Source organism: Megascapheus bottae, chromosome 7 (assembly GCF_031878675.1).
Source record: "Megascapheus bottae isolate mThoBot1 chromosome 7, mThoBot2.hap1, whole genome shotgun sequence".
Classification (NCBI taxonomy): domain Eukaryota; kingdom Metazoa; phylum Chordata; class Mammalia; order Rodentia; family Geomyidae; genus Megascapheus; species Megascapheus bottae.
In genome coordinates, this window is record NC_143515.1 from 58,704,600 (window position 1) to 58,727,234 (window position 22,635).

General features: G+C 36.2%; 1 protein-coding gene across 1 annotated transcript in view; it reads right to left on the bottom strand.

Annotated features, from left to right (window-relative positions):
- Positions 1–297: 297 nt before the first annotated feature.
- Positions 298–22,635, bottom strand: part of LOC150060861 (regulator of microtubule dynamics protein 2-like) — a 42,636-nt gene continuing 20,298 nt past the window's right edge. The window contains exons 4-11 of the mRNA XM_090337131.1: positions 21,330–21,432; positions 17,351–17,411; positions 10,219–10,294; positions 8,750–8,827; positions 7,156–7,254; positions 2,313–2,366; positions 2,139–2,219; positions 298–622 (exon numbers count right to left, since the gene is read on the bottom strand). Of these exons, the coding sequence (XP_090193257.1) occupies positions 569–622; positions 2,139–2,219; positions 2,313–2,366; positions 7,156–7,254; positions 8,750–8,827; positions 10,219–10,294; positions 17,351–17,411; positions 21,330–21,432 (606 nt within the window). The 3' untranslated portion in view covers positions 298–568. The remainder of the gene's footprint in view (positions 623–2,138; positions 2,220–2,312; positions 2,367–7,155; positions 7,255–8,749; positions 8,828–10,218; positions 10,295–17,350; positions 17,412–21,329; positions 21,433–22,635) is intronic.

Below are 22,635 nucleotides of genomic sequence, written 5' to 3' on the forward strand. Positions count from 1 at the left end.
TAAACAGCATATGAGACCATTTCATCTTATGGCAATATTGCCTTTTCTATTTTCTGAAAGAAGAGAAACTCTTGCAAATTTGATAGTAAAGCAGTATTTTATTACAATGTATCATGTATCTCCATTTAGTAGTTGTATTTCTTCTTTGGGTTTTACTACCAACAACTGTGCTCATTACTTCCAGTTTTCAACATTAATAAAATTATTTTGCTTTGCAAAATATTTATTGAAACAAAGATTCAATATTTATCAGAATTTCTTTATTGGGTTGATTTGAGTATTTTATTTAAAGAAATATTCCAAAGGCGATAGTTTATTGATAGGAAAAATACAAAGCATACATGTGTAGAGATCATTATATACTGACATTATAGTAAATAAATTTTCCTAATAACATGATTTGTTTTATAATGCTACTAATAGTCATTATGCAGAAACACAGTTATACCTTCAAATGTGAGCACATTACCCTTACATAGTAAAGAAAAAATGGTGATTAAAAATACAACTGTGAGAAAGTTAAACTTTAGTAGACCCCATCGGATTTTTGAAGAGTAAGTTCTTTTATTTACCTCTTCAAGGCAGTAATTATTTTTTTCACTTCTTTATGTGCTTCTTTGTCCTATAAAAAGACAAACATAATGAAATTTCACACACTTACTCCAGTACATTGAAACAGGTCATAGTAAAGGCGCAATTTTTTGAACTATGAGAATGTGAGCTATCGTCAGGCTTTTCCTCCATCAGAACTGAAGTGCCAGACTCAGGAGAGGAATGTCTTCCATGTAAGTTCGCACAGTGGATCCACCAGCACGTGAGCAGGGCTGCTATTCATCTCCTCAGCTATGAGATGTGAGGAAGCCTCCACGTGCTCGCTCTCGCATTCCCCCGCCTCTTTCTCTCTCTCTCAACACCCACACACACCCACACACCCACACACACCCACACCCCCCCCCCACGATACGTTTCGTGGCCTTTTCATATTTTTATGGCCACACACTGCTGAGAGCTCAGGACTTAATCCCATTAGCGCTCATTCACTGTGCTCTAAGTGGGACAATTTGTCTAAGTCATCTGCTGTACAGTTTCATCATCAGCTCCTTCCTGTTCTCTCTAGTCTTACCCCTAGCCAGCATGATGATGCATTGTATGCTAGCTGCCATGATGTGAAGGTCCATTAGTGATTCAACTGATCTCCCAGGGACAGGTTATGTCACAGAAGGAGAGAAAAATGGGAAACTTCATAGCACAGGTAAAATCCAAGTAAAAACAGTTTTTTTCTTTAAAGCAAGGAGGATCATTTAGTGATAGTATACTCAGGATTGCATTGGCCTTTTTCAACAGTTACTAGGTAAAGAATGGAAGAACTTCATAATGTGAGAACGTTCCATTCTTACATGTAGTTATAGACCACCATTCACACTAGCACTGACATGTTAACCAAAGATGAAATGAGTTCTTCTGAGGAGTTACTTAATCCATAGACCTGGACAACAAAGAGGCTGAATGTTACTTTGCATTAGTCAGAAAAAAGGGCAGAATAGTGAGGGCTGAGCAAACAAAGGTCTGAGACAGCCTTGCTACTAGGCTATTTTGACACATTTCTACTTACAAAGTAGAACATGGCCTCAGTTCCTGTTCAATAAATCCCTGTAAGGTTTAAGGCTATCTGAGGCCAAAAAGTCAAAATGTTTTTGAATAAAAGAAAATGCTATCACAGAAGCAGAAAATAGAAGGGTGAACTGCATCTCCTCTTTCCCCTTTCCCCTGACATGAAAAACTTTCAAGTACAGTATGAGTAAGCTGTGGAGATAACAGCTGGTGACTATAGTTAATAACACTGCATTGTATTCTTGAAATCTGCCAAAAGATGAAATCTTCTGTGTCAACAGCAGTAAAAAAAGATAACTGTGGTGATAGGTATGTCACTTTGTCTGATGGCAACGATCATTTCATAGTCTATACATATATTAAAACATCAAGTTGTACATCTTACATACATCATTCTATTAAATTTTAATAAAACTGCAAAATAAAAACATGCATATTTAGTAAGCAAATAAAGAAAAATCCATGTATTCTAAGCTAGCTGTTTGTATTTTCCCTTGCATAATACTCTTGTCACTGTGTAAACTTACCTCTTTGGAAACAATAGGGAGTAATAATGCCATGTTACAAAACTTCCAAGCATCCTGACTTTTATCAAGATCAAAACAACACTAGAAATGAAAAAAATAATTTTATTACAGATAGTAATCTCATTTTTATGTAAATGGATTCAAAGTAATCTTTAAACAAGTGGTCTTCATTACCTTGGCCAAATACATGTAATTGGATATAGAGTAGCCAGACTGGAGTTCTTCAGCCTGATTTAAGAGAAAGCAACAGAGTAACAGACAAGTGTCACAATAATAACATTAGCCACAAGTAAAGAGGATGTATTTCAATTGAACAGATATGAACCAAACTGTGCTAAGTACTTAATGTGGTTATTTCACAGTTGACTCCTAGTCAGTAACATTTATCAGTATCTTTGGGGTAAAAACACAGTCTTTGCATTTAGCCATTAAAGTAAAATTGATCACATAAAGTAATTTCAAAAAAAGGAAATTTACAAAAATGTGTATATATACATCTCTCTCTATATGCATATGTACATAAATATGCATATATCTTTCACTAGACTAACTGGTGACTTTGGATGAATTCAAACATGACTGAATAATGTCAATTACTTCAAATGTTTTTTAAAGGAAAGATAGATCCTTTAAACACCAATTTCAAATATAGAGATTCCCTTCTTGAATACTTGTTTCTTAAATATGACATTTGAAATATGATGTAAAAAATCAATGTTAATAATTATTTAATAAAAAAATTTAAAAAACCACCTATTTCAAGCAGTAGACATCAGCAGTCAAGGGATGTAAGAAAGTCATTTTATTTTTTTATTTTTTATTTTTATTTTTTTGCCAGTCCTGGGCTTGGGCTCAGGGCATGAGCACTGTCCTTGGACTTTCTCAAGGCTAGAGCTCTACCACTTGAGCCTTAGCCCCACTTCCGGCTTTTTTCTATGTATGTAGTACCGAGGAATCGAACCCGGGTCTTCATGAATGCTAGGCAAGCACTTTAACCACTAGGCCAAACTCCCGGCCCAAGAAAGTCATTTTATTTAAGAAGGGACTTTTCACTGTTTCTCCTTTATGCACCCGTCACTATCCCTGGGACAGAAGACTTCTTTTCTGGATAGGGTATTGCTACAGCAAAGTGCTAATCCCAATTCCCAGCCTAGAAAGAAGTTGAATTGAAGAGAAAAATACTTCTAAAACCTTCCAAAAATATGTTTGTTTTGCAAGACACAAACAATCCTGACATTTCCAAAATTTAAAAGGTAAAAGCTTCTCCTTTCAAATTTTCTTCCAACTTCAATTTTGACACACACTGTGTATCAGATCTTTTGTAAAAGTACAGGGCAAAGGAAAAAAAAAGACATTCAATTGGCTTTTGACAGAAATCTTAAAATGAGACCATTTTCTAAATGTGAGTCTCAAACTCTTCCTCCCCCTCAGGTATTGCAAACACATTTTCATGCTAGCATTCAAAGTTTTACTTCATTATTCCTATGAGCACATCCCATACTATCAGTATTCCCTAAAAGACGTTCTCCATTTCCACCATTATCAATATCAAAGAACATACTTGATCCTCTACATTGTGTACACATGCGATTATGTTGGAAAGAGAATAAAACATATGTGTAACTGTAGAGTGGGATAGAGACAGTAAGGCCAAAGGAAGCTGTAGTTCAGTCCCAGCAAGGCCTGGCTTTGCATATCCTATGGAGCATCCCATGGTGCTGGTAAAGTCTGGCTCGCCCTCTTCTCTTATCAAACCATTTCCATTTCAACATTTCTAGTTCAGTATTATTCTTGACCTACTCTAGCAGGAAGGGCTTAGACTGAAATTTGGTCAACTTTTCCTCCTTCTAGGTCTAGTAGTCACCTCATCTCTATACAAATCCAAACTGGATTAATTTGCCTCAATTCATGCATCCCTAAGTACCTTATTTTTTTATTTTTTTAGTACCTTATTTTTTAATGTATACTTTTGAATTCTTTATACATATTTACTGCCTACATTTAATTAATCAAAGTTATTATAAATCAGAACACTCTACTTTTTATTTTTCTCTTATGGCTAAAAAAAACAAACAAACAAATGAAAAGCTGAGCATTGGAAGCTCATGACTGTAGTCCCAGTTTCTCAGAAGGCTGAGATCTAAGGATTGTGGACTGGAGCCAGGAAAGACTTTCCCAGGCAAGAAGGTCTATGAGACTCTTACTTCCAATTAACTACCGAAAAGTCAGACATGGAGCTGCAGCTCAAGGGGCAAAGTGCTGGCCTTGAGCCCAAAAGCTCAGGGACAGTACTCAGGTCCTGAGGTCAAGCCCTAGGACCACCATACAAACACATACAAAAATCCCCAAGGAACACAGTCAGGCTATGAATAATACTGAGTTTCTAAAGTGAGTATGATTCTGATTTTTTAACCAAATTCCTTAATGAATTACAAGCAGTATTCAGTATAAAGTTTTAATTAAAACAAAGTTTCTAGAGACTTTTAGAACAGTCTTCATCATAATCTGTGCTAAAGAATGTGACTCTTGGCTGCCCAAGTTTTCTGAACGCAGGAACTCTGTTGGTCATTTCTGCATTCCCTATACTTGACATTATGCTCGGTAGGGTGCTTCATATTCATTGTTGAATAATAAGCTGTGCTTTGAAATATCTCATAACTTCAAGGAATCCCTTGCTTCTTTTTTTTCTTTAACTATAACAGGGCATAAAAGAAAGCTTAGTAGCCGAGGAAGCAACTAATGAGGACCAGACAGAGATCCTCCAATGGCAAACTGTATGTGAAATCAAGGCGGGCTGCCTTTCAGTTTTTGTCATCCTGTTTTCTCCTACGTTCACTCATCCTCAGGCTCAGCAGTTCCCAATCCTGCCATGGGTTGTCAGGAATCATTCTGGGAGCTTCAAAAACACTGATCAAACTTTAAAACTACATGTTATCTATGCAGCCATTCTGTCGCTAGATATATACCTAAGAGAAATAAAAACATGCCCACACAAATGTTTGCATATAAATATTTATGGAAGCTTTATTTAAAATAGCCACAAACTAGAAACAACTCAGATGTTCATAGATAATGTATAAATCTTGTGGCATATCTATAAGAGAATATTACTTAATAAAAATAATCTAAAAACATTATTTTAAGTGAAAGAAGTCAGATATACACAAAAGCAAAAGTTGTATGATTCCATTTATATAAAATTTTAGACTAGGCAAAACTAATCTATGGTGTTAGCAGAGCAGTGGTTACCTAGAAAAAGAGATGTGAAAGCTGCCCAGAAAGGGCCAAAAATAATGCACTAGTTTTGGAATGATGATGATTACACAGGTATATAAACTTGTCAGATTTCATTGAATTGTATGTCAAAATGGGTGTAGTTCATTATATATAAACTATACTTCAGTGTACCCAGAGATTCTCAAACCTGTACTCCGAGTCATGGCCTTGGGTGATATATTTTAAAACTCTGATAATGATAACATGGAGCCTCTGTGGAGAGTCACTTCCCTAGTGAAAAGTGGCAGAATTTTGGATGAGCTGGGAATCATGATATAGCTTGAAAGCATTTCCACAGGGGAGTCATGGGGAATCATTAGTCACCTCTGAGGCTGAGGAGAAAGACCAGATTTCCCATGATAAGGAACAAAATAGCATATATATATATATATATATGTATGTATGTGTGTGTATGTATGTGTGTGTGTGTGCATATATATATATATATATGTATATATGGAGTCCTTAGCATGCTAGACTCTGGGACAAGATGATTGCATGTATTGTTTTGTATAATCCTTACGAAAGTCATATAAAGTGGTATTACTATGCCCACTTCATAGATGAACAATTTACAAGGAAGAGAAATAAAGAAATACATCCAGGTCATAGAGGCCGAAAAGCCTTAGGGCCCAGCGTCACTTTTCCTATTTTAAAGCTAGTGTTCTCAACCTGTTTGGGACCCAACTGGATGATGCTCTGCCCAGAGACAAAGTCCTGATCCCTTGAACTCTGTGAAGAGGTGGCTAGTGGCAGAACTCCAAAATCGGATATTTTTGAGAGCTAACTTATTCCAGTTTCCGATTTTGAGACATAGATGATTTCAGATCCTTAGACTAGGATCCTTAATTTACAGCTGGAAGATTTTTTATAATCGTTTCCAGAGAGGGGAGTGAGCCCAACCAGATGTTAATTATAGAATGGATATATTATATGTTTCCATGACTGCCTGTCTTCTTCATATTACTCTTCCAAGTTATATTAATATAACAGCTTTACAGTTTAATGTAAGAATAAAAATACCTGATCTGATCTCCTAAGAGTCTTTTACAGAAGTGTCTGCAAGTTAGGAAGTGGTTTCTAAAATAATTCTCCTACTGGCATATTTTAGTTGAGATTAAACAGGTTTTCTATTAGAATCATGAGGAGTGCAGGAAGCAAGTGTGAATTAGAATTAGAGCCTGCCTGTTCCTGCACATGCTCACATGTGGTGGAACTGCTTCCAGATTTGGTAGGAGGGTGGTAAGACTGGGCTGCTGTATCTAAAGTCTCATGTAGGCAGCTGAATTATTTTTTAAAAGTATCTTGTTGTGGGGCCAGGAGTTTGGCCTAGTGGTAAAGTGCTTGCCTAGCATGCACAAAGACCCAGGTTCGATTCCTCGGTACCACATACATAGAAAAAGCTGGAAGTGGTGCTGAGGCCCAAGTGGTAGAGCTCTAGCCTTGAGAAAGTCCAAGGACAGTGCTCAGGCCCCAAGCTCAAGCCCAGGACTGGAAAAAAAAAAAAAGTATCTTGTTGTTTCTAAATGAACCTAACTACAGGATCTAAAACATTAATGTATGAAATGTATTTGAGCATCATCTGATGCTCAAAACAGAGCACTGTGAAAACTAGGACTGACACTGGGATTCCAATCAGAGAACTAGACAACAAAAAAGAGACACTTTTCCTTGACTTCAGGGGTAGCAGGGACTAGTGAAAACAGCGGGCAGTCTGACATTAAAATATGAGAAAATATACCTTCAGGAAGTTGTATAACGATTCTTGTAGAGTTGAGGATGGTATTTTCCCAAACAGAGTAGCAGCCATTTTTTTCTCAATCCAACTCAGTTTTGAGATCTGCAAAAGCAGAGCAATATCATTCTTAGAGAGTCATTTACCTTTTGAATCTAATCTCTTCGATTAGACATAAATGTATACACATATCTATGTGTAGGCTTACAGATAAAACAAATATAAGTACTTGAGTGATCTTTTCCTTATAGTGATAATATTAATATCTTATTACTTGTAATCAAATATAATGCTTATTTTATAGTTTTTTTGGTGTGGTACAGAGGTTAAAACTTGTTAGGCAGGTACTATAATATTTGAGCCACATCTCCAGTCATATTTCAGAGTTTTGAGGCTGTGACTAGGAACATGCCAGCTTTGAAACACTTCCTTGGTCAATTGACTTATTATTTTACTCGTACTATCTTTATATCTGGAGACAATTTTGCCTTTAAGTTTATGTGTGTAGGTACAGCTGAGTATATATGCATCAGATGTATTTTGTTTACAATTTGACTAATATAATTTTTACTTATTTTGTTATAATTCTTGATTATGAATATTTTAAATCATCTTTATAGATGGATAAACCTAATAGAATTTTACATATTATTTAAATTTTTATATTATTGTGAGTTCTCATAAATGTACACAATCCCAAACTACCACAACAACCAATAGACTATGTTTCCTGCATCCCACAAAGTTCTCTCTTAGGCTCTGGCAGTTAGGTCTACTGGCCCTTTTCTTAGCTCCAAGCAATTACTGATCTGTTACCATAGCAGAGATAGACACAGAGATAATTGAATTTTTCTTTTGGCCTTAATGGAAAGGTTACTGGTTTTTCTCAGCCCACTTTCCATATTTACAAAATAGCACTTTCCTGTTGTGGTAACTTTTTCATACATTTTGACATTTGCAAATTGTTATATTCAGAATATTTTTGCATTCTATTACATTTCTGTAAAATAGTAAAATTACTTAAAACACTGGTCGTAGGATGACTGGTACTCACATTTAAACTATTTCAATGTGTCTCATATCCCTTCTAAGCTAAATTCCTTAAAGAAGGAACAATACACACACATTTTAAGACATTTTTGTGGGTAGAATGTCGAACCATCTTCTGCCACCAAGTTAGTACATATTTTTGCTTTTAATCCTTGCAGGATGAAAAGTAGCCTTCCCACAGAACTATGAGTGCACCCACACATACATGTACTATGGGAGTGCCTGATCCCAACAGAGAGCCCCAAATATTCTGCGACCTCTTGGTAGGACAAGAAAGAAGAAAAATACATCCATGTACATATAATATTGTGTATAAATACAGGAAATGCCAGCTTACGTATTATAAGATACAGACATCAGAAATTATAATATGCAAATTATAAATTCACAATAAATGATAAAACATGTATTTTAAATTAATTTCACTCCAATTGCTCCCTCCAATAAGCATCACATTAAAAAAATCAAAGAATGAGTCAATGACTGAAAATGTATGTAGCCTCATAATGCATTCAAATAAGATTGATGAGAATACAGACACTCAACTTACAGTGTAACAGTATCTTCCCTTGAGGTAATACAAAAATGGTTCTGAAGGTAAAAGTTGAATTGCCACATCAAGATGCTCCTGAAAGAAACATCCAAAGGAAATGTCAACTTTCAAGTTTGAGATATTTCTGAATGACGCCAATCCCAACCCCAGTGAACTCTAAGGGGATCTTCCACCATTCTGGAAACCTCATCAGTCCTCACCATTAATATAAATATGCATAACAATTCAATGATCAAAAACACTTGCAAATTAGGGCTGGGAACATAGCCTAGTGGTTGAGCGCTCACCTTGCATGCATGAAGTCTTGGGTTCGATTCCTTGGTACCACATACTCAGAAAAAGCCAGAAGTAGTGCTGTGGCTCAAGTGGCAGGGCACTAGCCTTGCACAAAAAAGTGTCTAAGCACAGTGCCCAGGCTGGGAGTTCAAGCCCCAGGACTGGCACAAAACAAAAACAAACAACAACAACAAAAAACACTTACAAAGAGAAGCCAAACTATGTAAGAAAGTCAATATGTAATCATAAGCACAAATGCTACAAGAAGAGAAAACAGTCAAGCCAAATGTTTGCCTCTGATCTCACTAGACTTGCCCAGGGAGGGTTACAGATTCCAAATGACATGGAGTATGGAGAAGGATGGATTGGGAGGAATAATATGAACAGAACAATATGAACGAGGAATGAATTCCTGTTGCCTGGCCAGAATGATTTCAGAAAACAGCAAAGAACTGTTTTCTACCTCCTGCAATCACTGATGCCAAGAGGTTATCTAGACTAGTTCCTATTCCCTTTACGAAGTCAGTATGCAGAAGTTATTGACGAGTCCTTGTCATAGTTATAATGACAACAGGTCAATCCTTAATCTTTATTTTTTTATTTTTTTATTTTTTTGCCAGTCCTGGGCTTGAGCTCAGGGCCTGAGCACTGTTCTTGGACTTTCTCAAGGCTAGAGCTCTACCACTTGAGCCTCAGCACCACTTCCGGCTTTTTTCTATGTATGTGGTACCGAGGAATTGAACCCGGGTCTTCATGCATGCTAGGCAAGCACTTTAACCACTAGGCCAAACTCCCGGCCCCTCCTTAATCTTTATAAACATAAATAATTCTCTACTCTTTGAATTTTTATACGATCTGTGATAATATTTAACCACTCAAATAGTTTGTTTCTATCAGTGTATTATTAAAAAAGTACCATTTTATTTCCTTCTGCTTAAATGACAAAAGAATAAGAGAGCTTACCTTCCATACTTGAAACATATCTAAGTATCAAGAACTAACTTCTAAGATCAGACAAATGGTGCATATTTTCTCTCATAATACACCAGGACATAATAAATTATACAGGACTTGGGACATTCACACACAGTGAAACCAAAGGAGACTACTCTTAGCGGAGGAATATGTAAGATTGATCAAAATGAACTCCTGGAAATGGAAACAAGAGATTTTTTTTCTTCAAGAAATACCTTGAAGTGATGTCCATAGTTGATTTTGTTTTGTAAGCCTTCAAACTCAGATACACATCCACACAAAACTGCATACCTGAAAAGGATAAAGCATTATCTCAGTCATGTCTGTAAGTGTAATTTCCACATATAAAACAAACAAAATATTTCCTTAATCTGGAAAATGCTATAATGAATTCTGACAAATATAAAATGACATGTAGCTATAACTGCAGTAACTTATAGAACTATTTCACTGTTCTACAAAAATATACTTGATACCGCCCACCCGCCTCCTGGCATGGATTCTTTTCTTTTTTGCCAGTCCTGGGGCTTGAACTCAAGGCTTGAGCACAGTCCTTGGCTAGAGCCCTATCACTTGAGCCACAGCACCACTTCCAGCTTTTTCCATGTATGTGGTACTGAGAAAGTTTTTTTTTTTTTTTTTGATTCAAAAGTTTAATTCTGAACCATTTAGGTTCAAACAACTTTGGGATAAAAGGCAACTGATAAACTATCCAAACACTATATCTTATTCATTTACTCTTCCCATATATATCCCAAATTCAGGTTTTGATCAAAAACATGAAATAGAGCCACCTGCTTATTTGAAGCATATTAAAAAGGAAACTAATTGGATCAATTCTATTTGTGTATTTTGTACAAAAAAGCCACACAGTGTTACATTTTTCTTCAGATTACAATTAGAGTGATTATGAATTAATGTGTGTATGTGTGTGTGTGTGTATGTGTGTGTTTTGTCATCAAGCTTGAACTCTGGGCCTGGATGCTGTCCCTGAGCTTTTCAGCTCAAGGCTACCACCCTATCCCTGGGCCTGGGCCCTGTCCCTGAGCTCTTCAGCTCAAGGCTACCACTCTTCCTCTTGAGCCACAGCTCCACTTCTGCTTTTCTAGTGGTTAATTGGAGATAAGAGTCTCATGGTCTCTTTAGTTTTTTAGTGCTCGGGATGGCTTTGAATCACGATTCTCAGATCTCAGCCTCCTGAGTAGCTAGGATTACAGGCATGAGCCATTGTGCCCAGAAGAATTAATGCTCTATACCATTATTCTGTTTTGATTACTATAGCTTTATAGTCTTGAAATCAAGTACTTTAATTCTTTATACCATTATTCTGTTTTGATTACTATAGCTTTATAGTCTTGAAATCAAGTACTTTAATTCTTTGGTTTTTATCTTCACCTCTGAGTTGGTTCTTTTGCCTTTTTTTTTTTTGCCAGTCCTGGGATTGAGCTCAGGGCCTGAGCCCTGTTCTTGGACTTTCTCAAGGTTAGCACTCTACCACTTGAGCCTCATCACCATTTCCGGCTTTTGTCTATGTATGTGGTACCAAGGAATCGAACCCAGGTCTTCGTGCATGCTAGGCAAGCACTTTAACCACTAGGCCAAACTCCCGCCCCCCTTTTGCCTTTTAAGTATACTGTGTTCATTAATATCAACAAAGGAAATAGCTGAGATTTTGAGTAGGATTGTATTTGAATCTACTGATAAAGTTGGAAAAAACTGGAATCATGACAATGTTGAGTTCCTTTGTCTGGGACCCTGAAATACCTCTCCACTAAGATTTTTTATATCTTTCGTAAGAGTTTTATAGTTGCTCTCATATATATTTTACTATTTACCATATTTTTACCTACATTTTTTACCTAAGCATTTCAATTTGGGGATGATAATGCAATGTATTTTATTGTGTTACAGATTCCTAGTAGATAGAAGAGTGTCTGGCTTTTCTTTTTATTCATATATTTATTTTTTATTGTTGGGGTAATGTATACAGGAGTTACAGTTATATTTACCAGGTAGAAGGTACATTACTTCTCACACATTGATACCCCTTCTCATGTTTTGTCCCCATTTCCCTCCTCCCATCCCCTCCCAATCATCTTGTTCCCCCCACTCCACCCCCTGCATCCCTTAGTGTCTGGCTTTTCTTGTATCCTGTAACCTGTTATAACTGTTCAACCTTTCTTTTTTGTTATTTATTTTGGAATTCTTCAGAAAATTATGTCATCAACAAGCAAAAAGTTTTATTTCTTTCCTCCAAGTCTGAATAGTTTTATTTACTTTTCTTGTCTTATTGTATTAAGCTAGAATTTTGACTAGAATGTTGAAAAGCAGTGATAAGAAGGGACAGCCTTAACTGTTACTAATCTTAGCTTTATTTTAGTAACAGGAAAGTTTCTACCATTAATATTGTTTCTCTATTACCTATATGTTTTTAGTACTGCTTTTATTAAGTTGAGGAAGTTCTCTTCTGTTCCTAATTTGCTGAGAGGTTTTATGTGTACATGTGTTAGTATGTATAGGCATGTCCAATTTTGTAAGTGATTATCCTGTATCATGATCATGTAATTTTTTCCTTTGGCCTGCTAAAGTAATATATTAATAAATTTTCAAATGTTCAGCCAATACATTACTGGGATTCAGTTTGCTATTCCAGTGAGGATATTTGCATCTATATTTATGGAAGATACTATCTTATCTTTTATTATATTATTTTTGTCTGGTTTTAATATTAAGGTACTGATATCACAGAATGTGGTTAACTGGAGGTAAGAATATTATGGATTTTCATGTCCAGGCTGCCTTTGAACCATGATCCTCAGAGCTAAGCCTTCTGAGTAGCTAGGATTATAGGTGTGAGCCACTGTGCCTGGCTATTTTAATTTTTTATTTCTCATACTTCATGGTAAAGAAAATTTGTTCACAATATGGGATATTAACTCCATCCAGAGGTTATAACTGTTAATGCTTTGATAAGAATTTAGTATTTGGGCCGGGAGTTTGGCCTAGTGGTAGAGTGCTTGCCTAGCATGCACGAAGACCCGGGTTCGATTCCTTGGTACCACATGCATAGAAAAAAGCTGGAAGCGGTGCTGAGGCTCAAATGGTAGAGCTCTAACCTTGACAAAGTCCAAGGATAGTGCTCAGGCATTGAGCTAAAGCCCAGGACTGGCAAAAAAAAAATAATAATAATAATAAAAAGAATTTAGTATTTTCTTTTCTTTTCATTGATTGAAATAATCCTTAGTGGTTGACAACTGCATTGTTCCAACAAATACTAAACTGTTTCCCTAATATATATATGTGACATGTTTAATAACATATACATGCATACATACACACATATGCACACATATATACATATATCTATATCTCTCTATATAAAACCTTTGCTAGAATTTGAACTCAGGGCCTGGGAGCTGTCTCCTAGGTTTTTCACTCAAGGCTAGTATTCTGCCATTTGAGCCGGACTTTCTTAACTGGGCTAGCTTCAAACTGTGATCCTTAGTTCTTAAGCCTCTTGAATAGGTAGAATTATAAACATGAGCCACTGTGCCCAACTTCCCTGCAGAATTTTACATTCAATTCCAATGATCCTTTTTTTTTTTCCCCGCCAGTCCTGGGGCTTGAACTCAGGGCCTGGGCACTGTCCTTGGATACTTTTTGCTCAAGGCTAAAGCTCAGCCAGTTGAGCCATAATTCCACATCTGGCTTTTTCCGTGTATATGGTACTGAGGAATCGGACCCAGGGCTTCATGCATGCTAGGTGAGCACTCTACCACTAGGCTACGCTCCCGGCCCCTTGACAATTTTTTTTTTTTGCCAGTCCTGGGGCTTGAACTCAGGGCCTGAGCTCTGTCCTTGGACTTTCTCAAGGCTAGAGCTCTACCACTTGAGCCACAGCTTCACTTCTGGCTTTTTCTATGTATGAGGTACGGCGGAATCCAACCCAGTGTTTGTGCATGCTAGGCAAGCACTGTATCACTAGGCCAATCTCCCAGCCCATTTCAATGATCCTTTAATGGTAAGAAATCAGTGGCAGCCTACTTACTATAACAAAACAAAAGCAGAGCAGATGAGACAACAAAATCTGGGTTCTAATTTTTGTTTTCTCACTTACTGTGTGGCCCTGGTTGCTTATCAACACATACACACATGCACACAAGCACGCACACACACGCACATGCACACACACACACACACACACACACACACTTGTGCTTTCCTAACCTTGTTAAGAAAATGGAAACAGGCTGTTCTACGAATCACATGCTAGGAGGCATGTGGATACAATTTGCAAACAGTAGAATACAACCAATCTGTAAGACATTATTTGCAATTAAAGCCAGACCTATTTGGGCAACAAGCTGCAAATCCACTTTATTCTCATGATTCCAGAAGTATTTTAGACTGGTACAACAAAACCACAAAAATCTAGAAACTTACACAGGTTTAACATTACAAAGCAATCTCATTTTGGAAAAGATAAAGGTAATTACTATCTTATGCTGATAAAATAATATTTTTGATATAGTTTCCAAAAATTAACTGTGCATGAAAATTATCCTTAGCAATTACATCTTCTCTTTCAAACCATCATACAATTCTGTAAACTATGGGTTTATACTGAGTAAAGGAAAGTAAAATTTGTTTCAGGGCCAGATAATAAATATTTCAGACTTTGCAACCAGATCAAACCTGTTACTGCGAATAAATGAATGCATGTGGCTATCTCCCATAAATCTTGGTTGACAAAATAAATTTGCCTTGCAAGCCATAGTCTGTCATTCATGCAGAATGATGAGGAAAGGTTTTACTAACCTCTTAAGGACTGAAAAGGACTCCAGCAAGTTAAGATCATGTTTTACCATTTTATTATAATTTACTATGTAATCAGTTTGCCTACATTTTACAAGTCAAAGTTGCTTTTCTTTTCATAATCATAAACCTCTAATATTTAAGTCCTGAATGAGGACTTTTGTGTTCAGTAAACATAATATATTCCAAGAATGAAGTCTGAACTGCATTAATATTTATTAAATCTTTATTAATTTGAAATATATTTTAATCAGAAATTGATTAAGACTAGTCAGGTGAAAAACAACTAGATCATTACTTTGTAGATGTGCTGGAAGACTACCTCACAGAAAAGAATATTGTTAGAAACAAGGCATGTAATTCACAAGAAAAAGTGAAACAGACAAAGGAGATCAGTGGTGGAGTCCACTAAAGGTGAGTTTTGCATGATCAATGCCTACAAGATGGAGCTCATCACACTTCCAAAGCCCTTAGAGAAGATTTCATATTGTTCTTTTGTAAAAATTGAAATTCTCAATGATAAATGTCCTCAAGGAGGATTAGCTTATTGAATGTGACTCTTCATGCATACAGATGAACGTAGAGGAGAAGGAAGAAGACAAGAAGGGAAGAGGAGGCAGAGGAAGAGCAACTGAGGAGGAGGATAGAGACAAGGAGGTAAGAAAAGTAGAAAGAGAATGGAAGTGGGGGAGGGACAATGAGAAGGTCAACCTTAAAGATAAAAAAATTGTTATTGGAGCTGGGCATGGTGGCTCACGCCTGTAATCCTAGCTACTCAGGAGGCTGAGATCTGAGGATCAAAGTTCAAAGCCAGCACAGGCACAATAGGACCTGAGATTCTTATCTCCAATTAGCCTCTACAGAACTACAAAATGGAAGTAAAGCTTGGCTCAAGGGCAGGGTGGTAGCCTTGAGCTGAAGAGCTCAGGGACAGCGCCCAGGTTGAGTTCAAGCCCTATGACCCACAAAAAAAAAATGTTTTGCGACTATTAAGGTATTATTTCTGCATCCTAATCTAGCTGACCAGCTTCTCAGTACTTAAAATTTCAAAGGAGATACAGAAAGTATAGCTTTCTCAGTATAAATTCAATATTACTCCTTAAAAGTGGTACCTTAACACACATGTATGTTTAGTATATACTTATACTATGTAAATGAAACGTATGTAAGTGAAATATCTAGGAAATATCTAGTGATTTTACTAATCCATACCCATACTGTTAATTGCTTAAGTACCTTTTTCTTCTATAGTTGTTGCAGGGGCACAACTCTACAAATAATATTTTCTTTACTTCATATTTCAATTCATAAATCAAGACAGCATGTAGGGAAATGATTTACAGGTTCTACCTTCTAAAGAGCTTTTCATATTTTGGCGTCTGTTTTAAATTTGGGACACATACAAAATCAAAATATTACTGGATTCCAGTCTATGAAGTTTTAGGAGCAATCTTGTGACTGGAGCTCCCTCTGCTGATAGCAGAATAAAGAAACAAGGCTGCTTTAGAAAAAAGGATTTACACTTAAGTTCAGCAGAAAAAAAAGCAGTTTCCTGAGAGACAGATGGGAAGCTATGACAAAGAAGCTGTTCTGAGAGAGATTTCGCCTAACAGTGTCCCTATGGAATAAAATAATTGGAAAGGAGCAGATTACTGAGGAGAGTCATGCACTTATCTTTTTTTTTTTGGTGGGTCATGGGGCTTGAACTCTGGGCCTGGGCGCTGTTCCTGAGCTCTTCAGCTCAAGGCTACCGCCTTACCTCTGGAGCCACAACCCCACTTATCATTTTCTAGTGTTTAATTGGAGATAAGAGTTTTCTTTAGTGCCCAGGCTGGCTTTGGCTTTGAACTGTGATCCTCAGATCTCAGCCTCCTGAGTAGATAGGATTACAGGCGTGAGCCCCTTTGCCTGGCTATTATTGTGTCTTTCTAGTCTAAGGTTCCTGTGTCATTGATGAGAAAAACAAAACAAAAATAATTAAAGATATACAAAGTAAACACAATACTAGAAGTAAAAGGAAGACTAATAAATTAAAACATGTGTTTCTTTTTATTTGTATTTTATAATTCTCAATATACAAAGCGTCTAAAATCCATTATAATCATGAATAGTTTTTTTTTTGCTCTTTCCTTATATCTCATGACTTACCAAGTTGGAAGAAAGTGATTCATATGAGTTATTCCTTAATACATTTTTTTACACTTTGTTTAGAAATACATTATTTCAACATGTTTTGCAAAACAACATGTTATATTTACTAGATTTAATTATTTATCTTCAAAGCCATCAGACTTAGTAGTTACTTATGAAATATTCAATGAATAACTACCTTACATACATTTAAAATACGCCTAGTAAGAAATACTTGCAAATAAACTTAACAAAAACAGTAGCTGAAGTATCTACTAAGTACACTTTTTAATGAATGTGGTGACAAATTCAATGCACTAGTCATATTTTTAAAAAAATCTACTGCAATGTCCAAAGAGGCATATTAGAGTGCTTAAGACCATGTAATTCTGGAATACTTACCACAGATGGCAGTATCCATTTGTAGGTGCTCTACTAATAGCTTTTTCACCTATATTTTTTCCTGAAAAACAAATGTATTTACATTTAGCACCTTCTTCTGAGTTGATAGGAGATAAATCTCGAATTCAGCAAGAGGTCCCAAGAAAAGCATAAGTTCCACGTGGAAACTTGTTTGAGAAGCACATTTTCACTACATGAGTGAAATGCCTAGGTTAGTGGTAGACTTCAGCAACCAATGATTCTAATGTATGCGCAACTTTGAGATCTACCGGATTGATTAATTTAGTCAAATGCAAGGAAAGTTATTCAAATCATTACCTGAGTAACATTTACTAAGTGCCCACTAAGGACCATATCATGTGAAGATCTGAAAATAAAACACAAGCCTTGACACCTAAGTACTTTTGCTCAGTAAACAGCATGTATACAGACAAGAAATCCATATATAAAAACAAAACAAGAAGCAAAATATAAAAAGAGCACAGCAAGAGTAACTGTCTACAGGAGCAAGGAATACTCCCTGAGAAAGTCTTGCCTAATCTTTCACAACAATGATCCACCTCAGGGACATGAGAATTTTTCTACTTAGTTTTAGATAGCTTCTCGCATAGCGTTTACTCATGCAGTAATTGCTTTGGATGAAGGTTTGTCTAATGGCATGACTAGAGTTGGAGAATCTTTCTCAAAAGGGGTCATTTTGTTTCATATCTCTTTCCTTCTCTATTTTCTTTCGCCTTGAAGAGACCATTCAATGATATGTAAAAAACAGCCGTTCTATATGATTGTTTTAAATAATTTGCTATAATAAGGCTCTTTCCTTCCAGAACCATTCTATTTGTCACTTGGTTAAAGTGGCGTTATGAAACTATATTCATTAAGAAGAAGATCTTAAATTGGAAAAACTGGAAGCATTTCAGTGAGTGATAGCTGGTATTACATTGTGGTCAAATATTAAGGGAGTTCATTTTTTATTTTTAATGATTAGAGACATTCTCTTTAATGTAAAAACAATAAAAACTAAATCAAGCTTGGTTCTATAGTCCCAGCACTCAGGCCTTACAGTAAGATTTGGTTTCAACAAATAATCTCCATCAGCATTTCAAGCTCTTGCCAAAGAACGAGACTTTTAGCACACCAGAACATGCCCCAATGCAGAGGTGACCCTTCTCTCTGAGTACAGCACTGGGCACAATGCAGTGTTCAAAGCCTCCCTTACACAGCTTGAGAATGAAAGGAAAGCTATTTCTCTTAATATATTGGGTAGTCTTTTTGAAGCATTCATAATGATCACTTAATTAGGAAAATGATACTATATTTTTTAGTATAAGATTTATATTTTACTTGGAGTACAAGTTATGGTCAATCTAAATAAGTCACATACTACACAATGATACACTAACTTCAAGCGTTATGAAAGAATTGTGCCAGGAGGGTGCCCGTGGCTCACACCTGTAATCCTAGCTACTCAGGAGGCTGAGGTCTGAGGATCAAGGTTCAAAGCCAGCCCAGGCACAAAGGACCTGAGACTCATTAACCTCTAGAAAACTGGAAGTGGGGCTTAGATTAAGGGTAGGGCAGGAGCTGAAGAGCTGAGACTGAGCTCAAGCCCCATGACCCACAAAAAGAAAAAAAGAAAGAATTGTTCTAGTGATCAAGTCTTTTCTTTAAAACATCTTAATATAAGAAGAAAAATAACTTTAACATTTCTCCTTCATAATGTAACATTCTTCAACAGTTGGTCTGAGTTTCATTCTTAGCTTCCTGGTTATTAGTTCATGACCTTACTAAGCATACATTCAATTATAATTAATGGGCTGTCTCTTTATTGGTCTGCTCCATATCAAAAGTCTCTTAATTTTGGTACTCCCAAAATCATGTATCTGTCCTTCTTTGCCTCCCTTTTATAATTTTCAGTGAATTTTCCTTCCTTTTCTTCCATTTATCCTGGGGTTTGAACTTACTTGCTGGGCTCCTGTTCTCTCACTTGAACTATATCCCCAGACCTTTTTTGCTTTAGTTATTTTTTAGGTAGGGTGTTGAGGTTTTGCCCAGGTCCAGGGAAAGACTAAGTTTCTCCTGTTAACTCCCTTACAGGAGGGACTATAGATGTGGGCTATGATACTTGGCTCATTGATTGAGAGAGGTCTACCATTTTGCCTGGGCCTGTCTTGAACTGTGTGATCCTCCTAGTTTCTGCCTCCTGTATACGTGGGGACTGAGTCTCTATGTCTGGCCTTCTCTTTTTTCTCATAATAGCTTACTTCAGTTTATTCATTTATATGTATGATTGAATGATATTACATTCCCTATTAAGTCAAATGGTTCCCCACAGCCACTTTTGAGACCATATCTATTTTGCTATCCTATCCCTACCTGCTGGCATAAAGCTCAGGAAAAGATAGTACACAGAAAAGGGATGGATTTAATATGAATGAGTGGCAAATGTTTTTACATAGATATGCTTGAACTCTGTCATTAGATGAAGGTAACTTCTTTTCTCTTTGGTTATATTTTAACTTTTCTTTAAGTTAATAAGTCTCTTCTAGGACTAACTTATAGGGTCTGCAAAGTGGACTCCTACAAAACCCGCAAAAAGTTGAAGTGCAGACATCATTTTGCAAGGAAATCACAAGTAGAAAAGGAATATCACAAATAGTTTGGTAATACTTCCTTCATGCAAATAAAAATGACAGAGCTAGACTGGGAGGAGATTTCTCTTGCTGTTTCTTCTTCACTTTATCTTAAAAGGAAAGCAGGAGAAGAAAAGGCTTTCCACTAAAAAGAGAATAAAAGGGATTATGAGGTAAAATTTATAATGTACAAGCTTGAATAAATGGTGGTTAGGAAAATTTGTAAGAGGTCATTTGATCTGATTCAGTGAGAATCAAGATAAAATAAAAACACAATTGCTAGACAAGATGGTGCATACCTATATTCTTAGCATTAGGAAGCTAAGGCAAAAGGACTGTAAGTTCATAGCCATCTTGGGTTATATGGCAAGTCTAGGCCTCAAAAATAGATTAAAAAGATCTCAAAATAAATAATAAAAAGATATACCACCACGAACAATTTTATATTATGGTTATTTTGTATTGCTAGTGTGGAAATTTTGAAAATATACAACCAAGTATAATGACAGAAAGTATAAGGCCACCATGTACTCTTTGTTCAGCTTAAGCAACAATTAAATCAAAGTTAATTCTAGCTCAGTAAAACACATTTTGTGGTCCCTGGAGTTCTATTGAAGTAAAAAAATAATAGTGAAATTGTGGTGGTTAATGCCAGAGATTACTGTCCTCTGCCTTTTACTATTCCTCTAATATTATGAGGATTTTATATTTTTGTGTGACTTCTTTTTATAAAAATTTTTCTTTGCCAGTCCTGGAGCTTGAACCCAGGGCCTGAGCACTGTTCTTGGGCTTTCTCAAGGCTAGAGCTCTAACACTTGAGCCAAAGCATCACTTTCAGCTTTTACTATGTACGCGTTACCAAGGAATTAAACTTGAGTCTTCGTGCATGCTAGGCAAGCACTCTATCACTAGGCCAAACTCCCAATCCCTTTGTGTGATTTCTTTAAAGTTTAAAGGGTAAAATCTGAATTTATTTAGTTGCTTACTTTAATATGCTTAAATAATTTTGAAAAAAAATTTAACTCCAAAAGGGGGTTATCATATACTGTGTATTTTTTTCGTATTAAGGTGTGATATATTGAAATAGGTTATAGAGTGTGTGTGTGTGCGTGTGTGTGCGTGTGTGTGCGTGTGTGTGTGTGTGTGTGTGTTTATGCAGACCTGGGGCTTGAACTCAGAACCCTGTGCTCTCCCCTCAGCTTTCTTGCCCATGCTGGCACTCTATCACTTGACCAAAATCTCCAGTTTAACATTTTGTTGCTTAATGAGATGGAGTCTCATCTGCCAGGGCTGGCTCTGTACCACAGTCTCTAGCTCTTAGCCTAGATCAATCTTGACAAGTGACTTACCGATATTAGCATAGTGTTTCTTTTCTTGTGTATTTGTAGATAGCTCATACATGTCTCTATAAGCACGGGCAAACCGCCACATAAACTCAACTTCATCTTTAAACTGAAAAGATAGAACTGTACATTAGGTTAACTTATTAATTTGTTCAGACTACAACTGTTTCCACTGTGACTATTAAAAATAAGCAGATCAACTGGTACTTGTAGATGACTGAATTTATGCCTATGAATATTTACATATATAGCATTTACATCCAAGTATTCATAGGTATTTATGACTTAATATAGTGCTGACTGGATCTTAAAAAGCAATGAAAGTCATTTAGACATTTGATCCACTTATACAGAAGAGAAAATTACAGAGGATAGAATCAATCAATTCTCCATTCTCTTATTTCCCTTTCCAAGTTATCTACTTTCAATGTAATAGTTGAATGAGTACTTTAGTTAATGTCTATACACTGAAGATCCTATACTGAAGAATAGTCATACTTGTTACTTGAATTAAATATAACCCTAGTCATCTTTACAGTTTTAAAATATTTCATTGATAGATAATTCCTATACATCTGCTTGGTGCAGAATGTGATGTTTGGGTACATTATGTATTGGCCAACTTAGGCTACTTGGGGTTTAGATATGTGTTTAGGCAAATTCTCAATAACTAGACTCAAATTGTTCACTGGAAATACTTATTTGTCCTTGGGTTGTAGTGAGAGGAATGGGTTTTTGAATTCAAGTCCAGTATGAAACACTGCAAAATGACCATTGATAGAAATGGCTTTCTATAATATAATAGTTATTATAATGATAATAATATAGAAAACATAATAGCATGGGGTTGGGAAAATGAGGGAGAATGATAAATGAGGTAACACTGACCAAGATGCACTATACTCACAAATGGACATGATGAATTAGAATCTTTTACAATTACTTAAACTAATTGAAGAAAATAAATAAAAAAAGAAAACAAAATCCAGAACTGATGGCTTACATCTGAGATCTGAGGATTGGGATTTGAAGCCAGCCTGTACAGGAAAGTCCTTGAGACTCTTACCTTTAATAAACTACTCAGAAAAAGCCATAAGTGGTGCTGTGGCTCAAGTGGTAGAATGTTAGCCTAGAGAATAAAGAGGCTCAGGGATAATGTATAGGCTTTGAGTTCAAGTCCTAGGACTAGCAATAATAACAACGAAATAATTATCCTTCTCTCTAGAGAAAACACAATATGCCTTGGTGCACAGCATCTTCTTTACCACTTATAAAATAGGTAGTAAATATAGAAACTAATAGAAAATAAAAG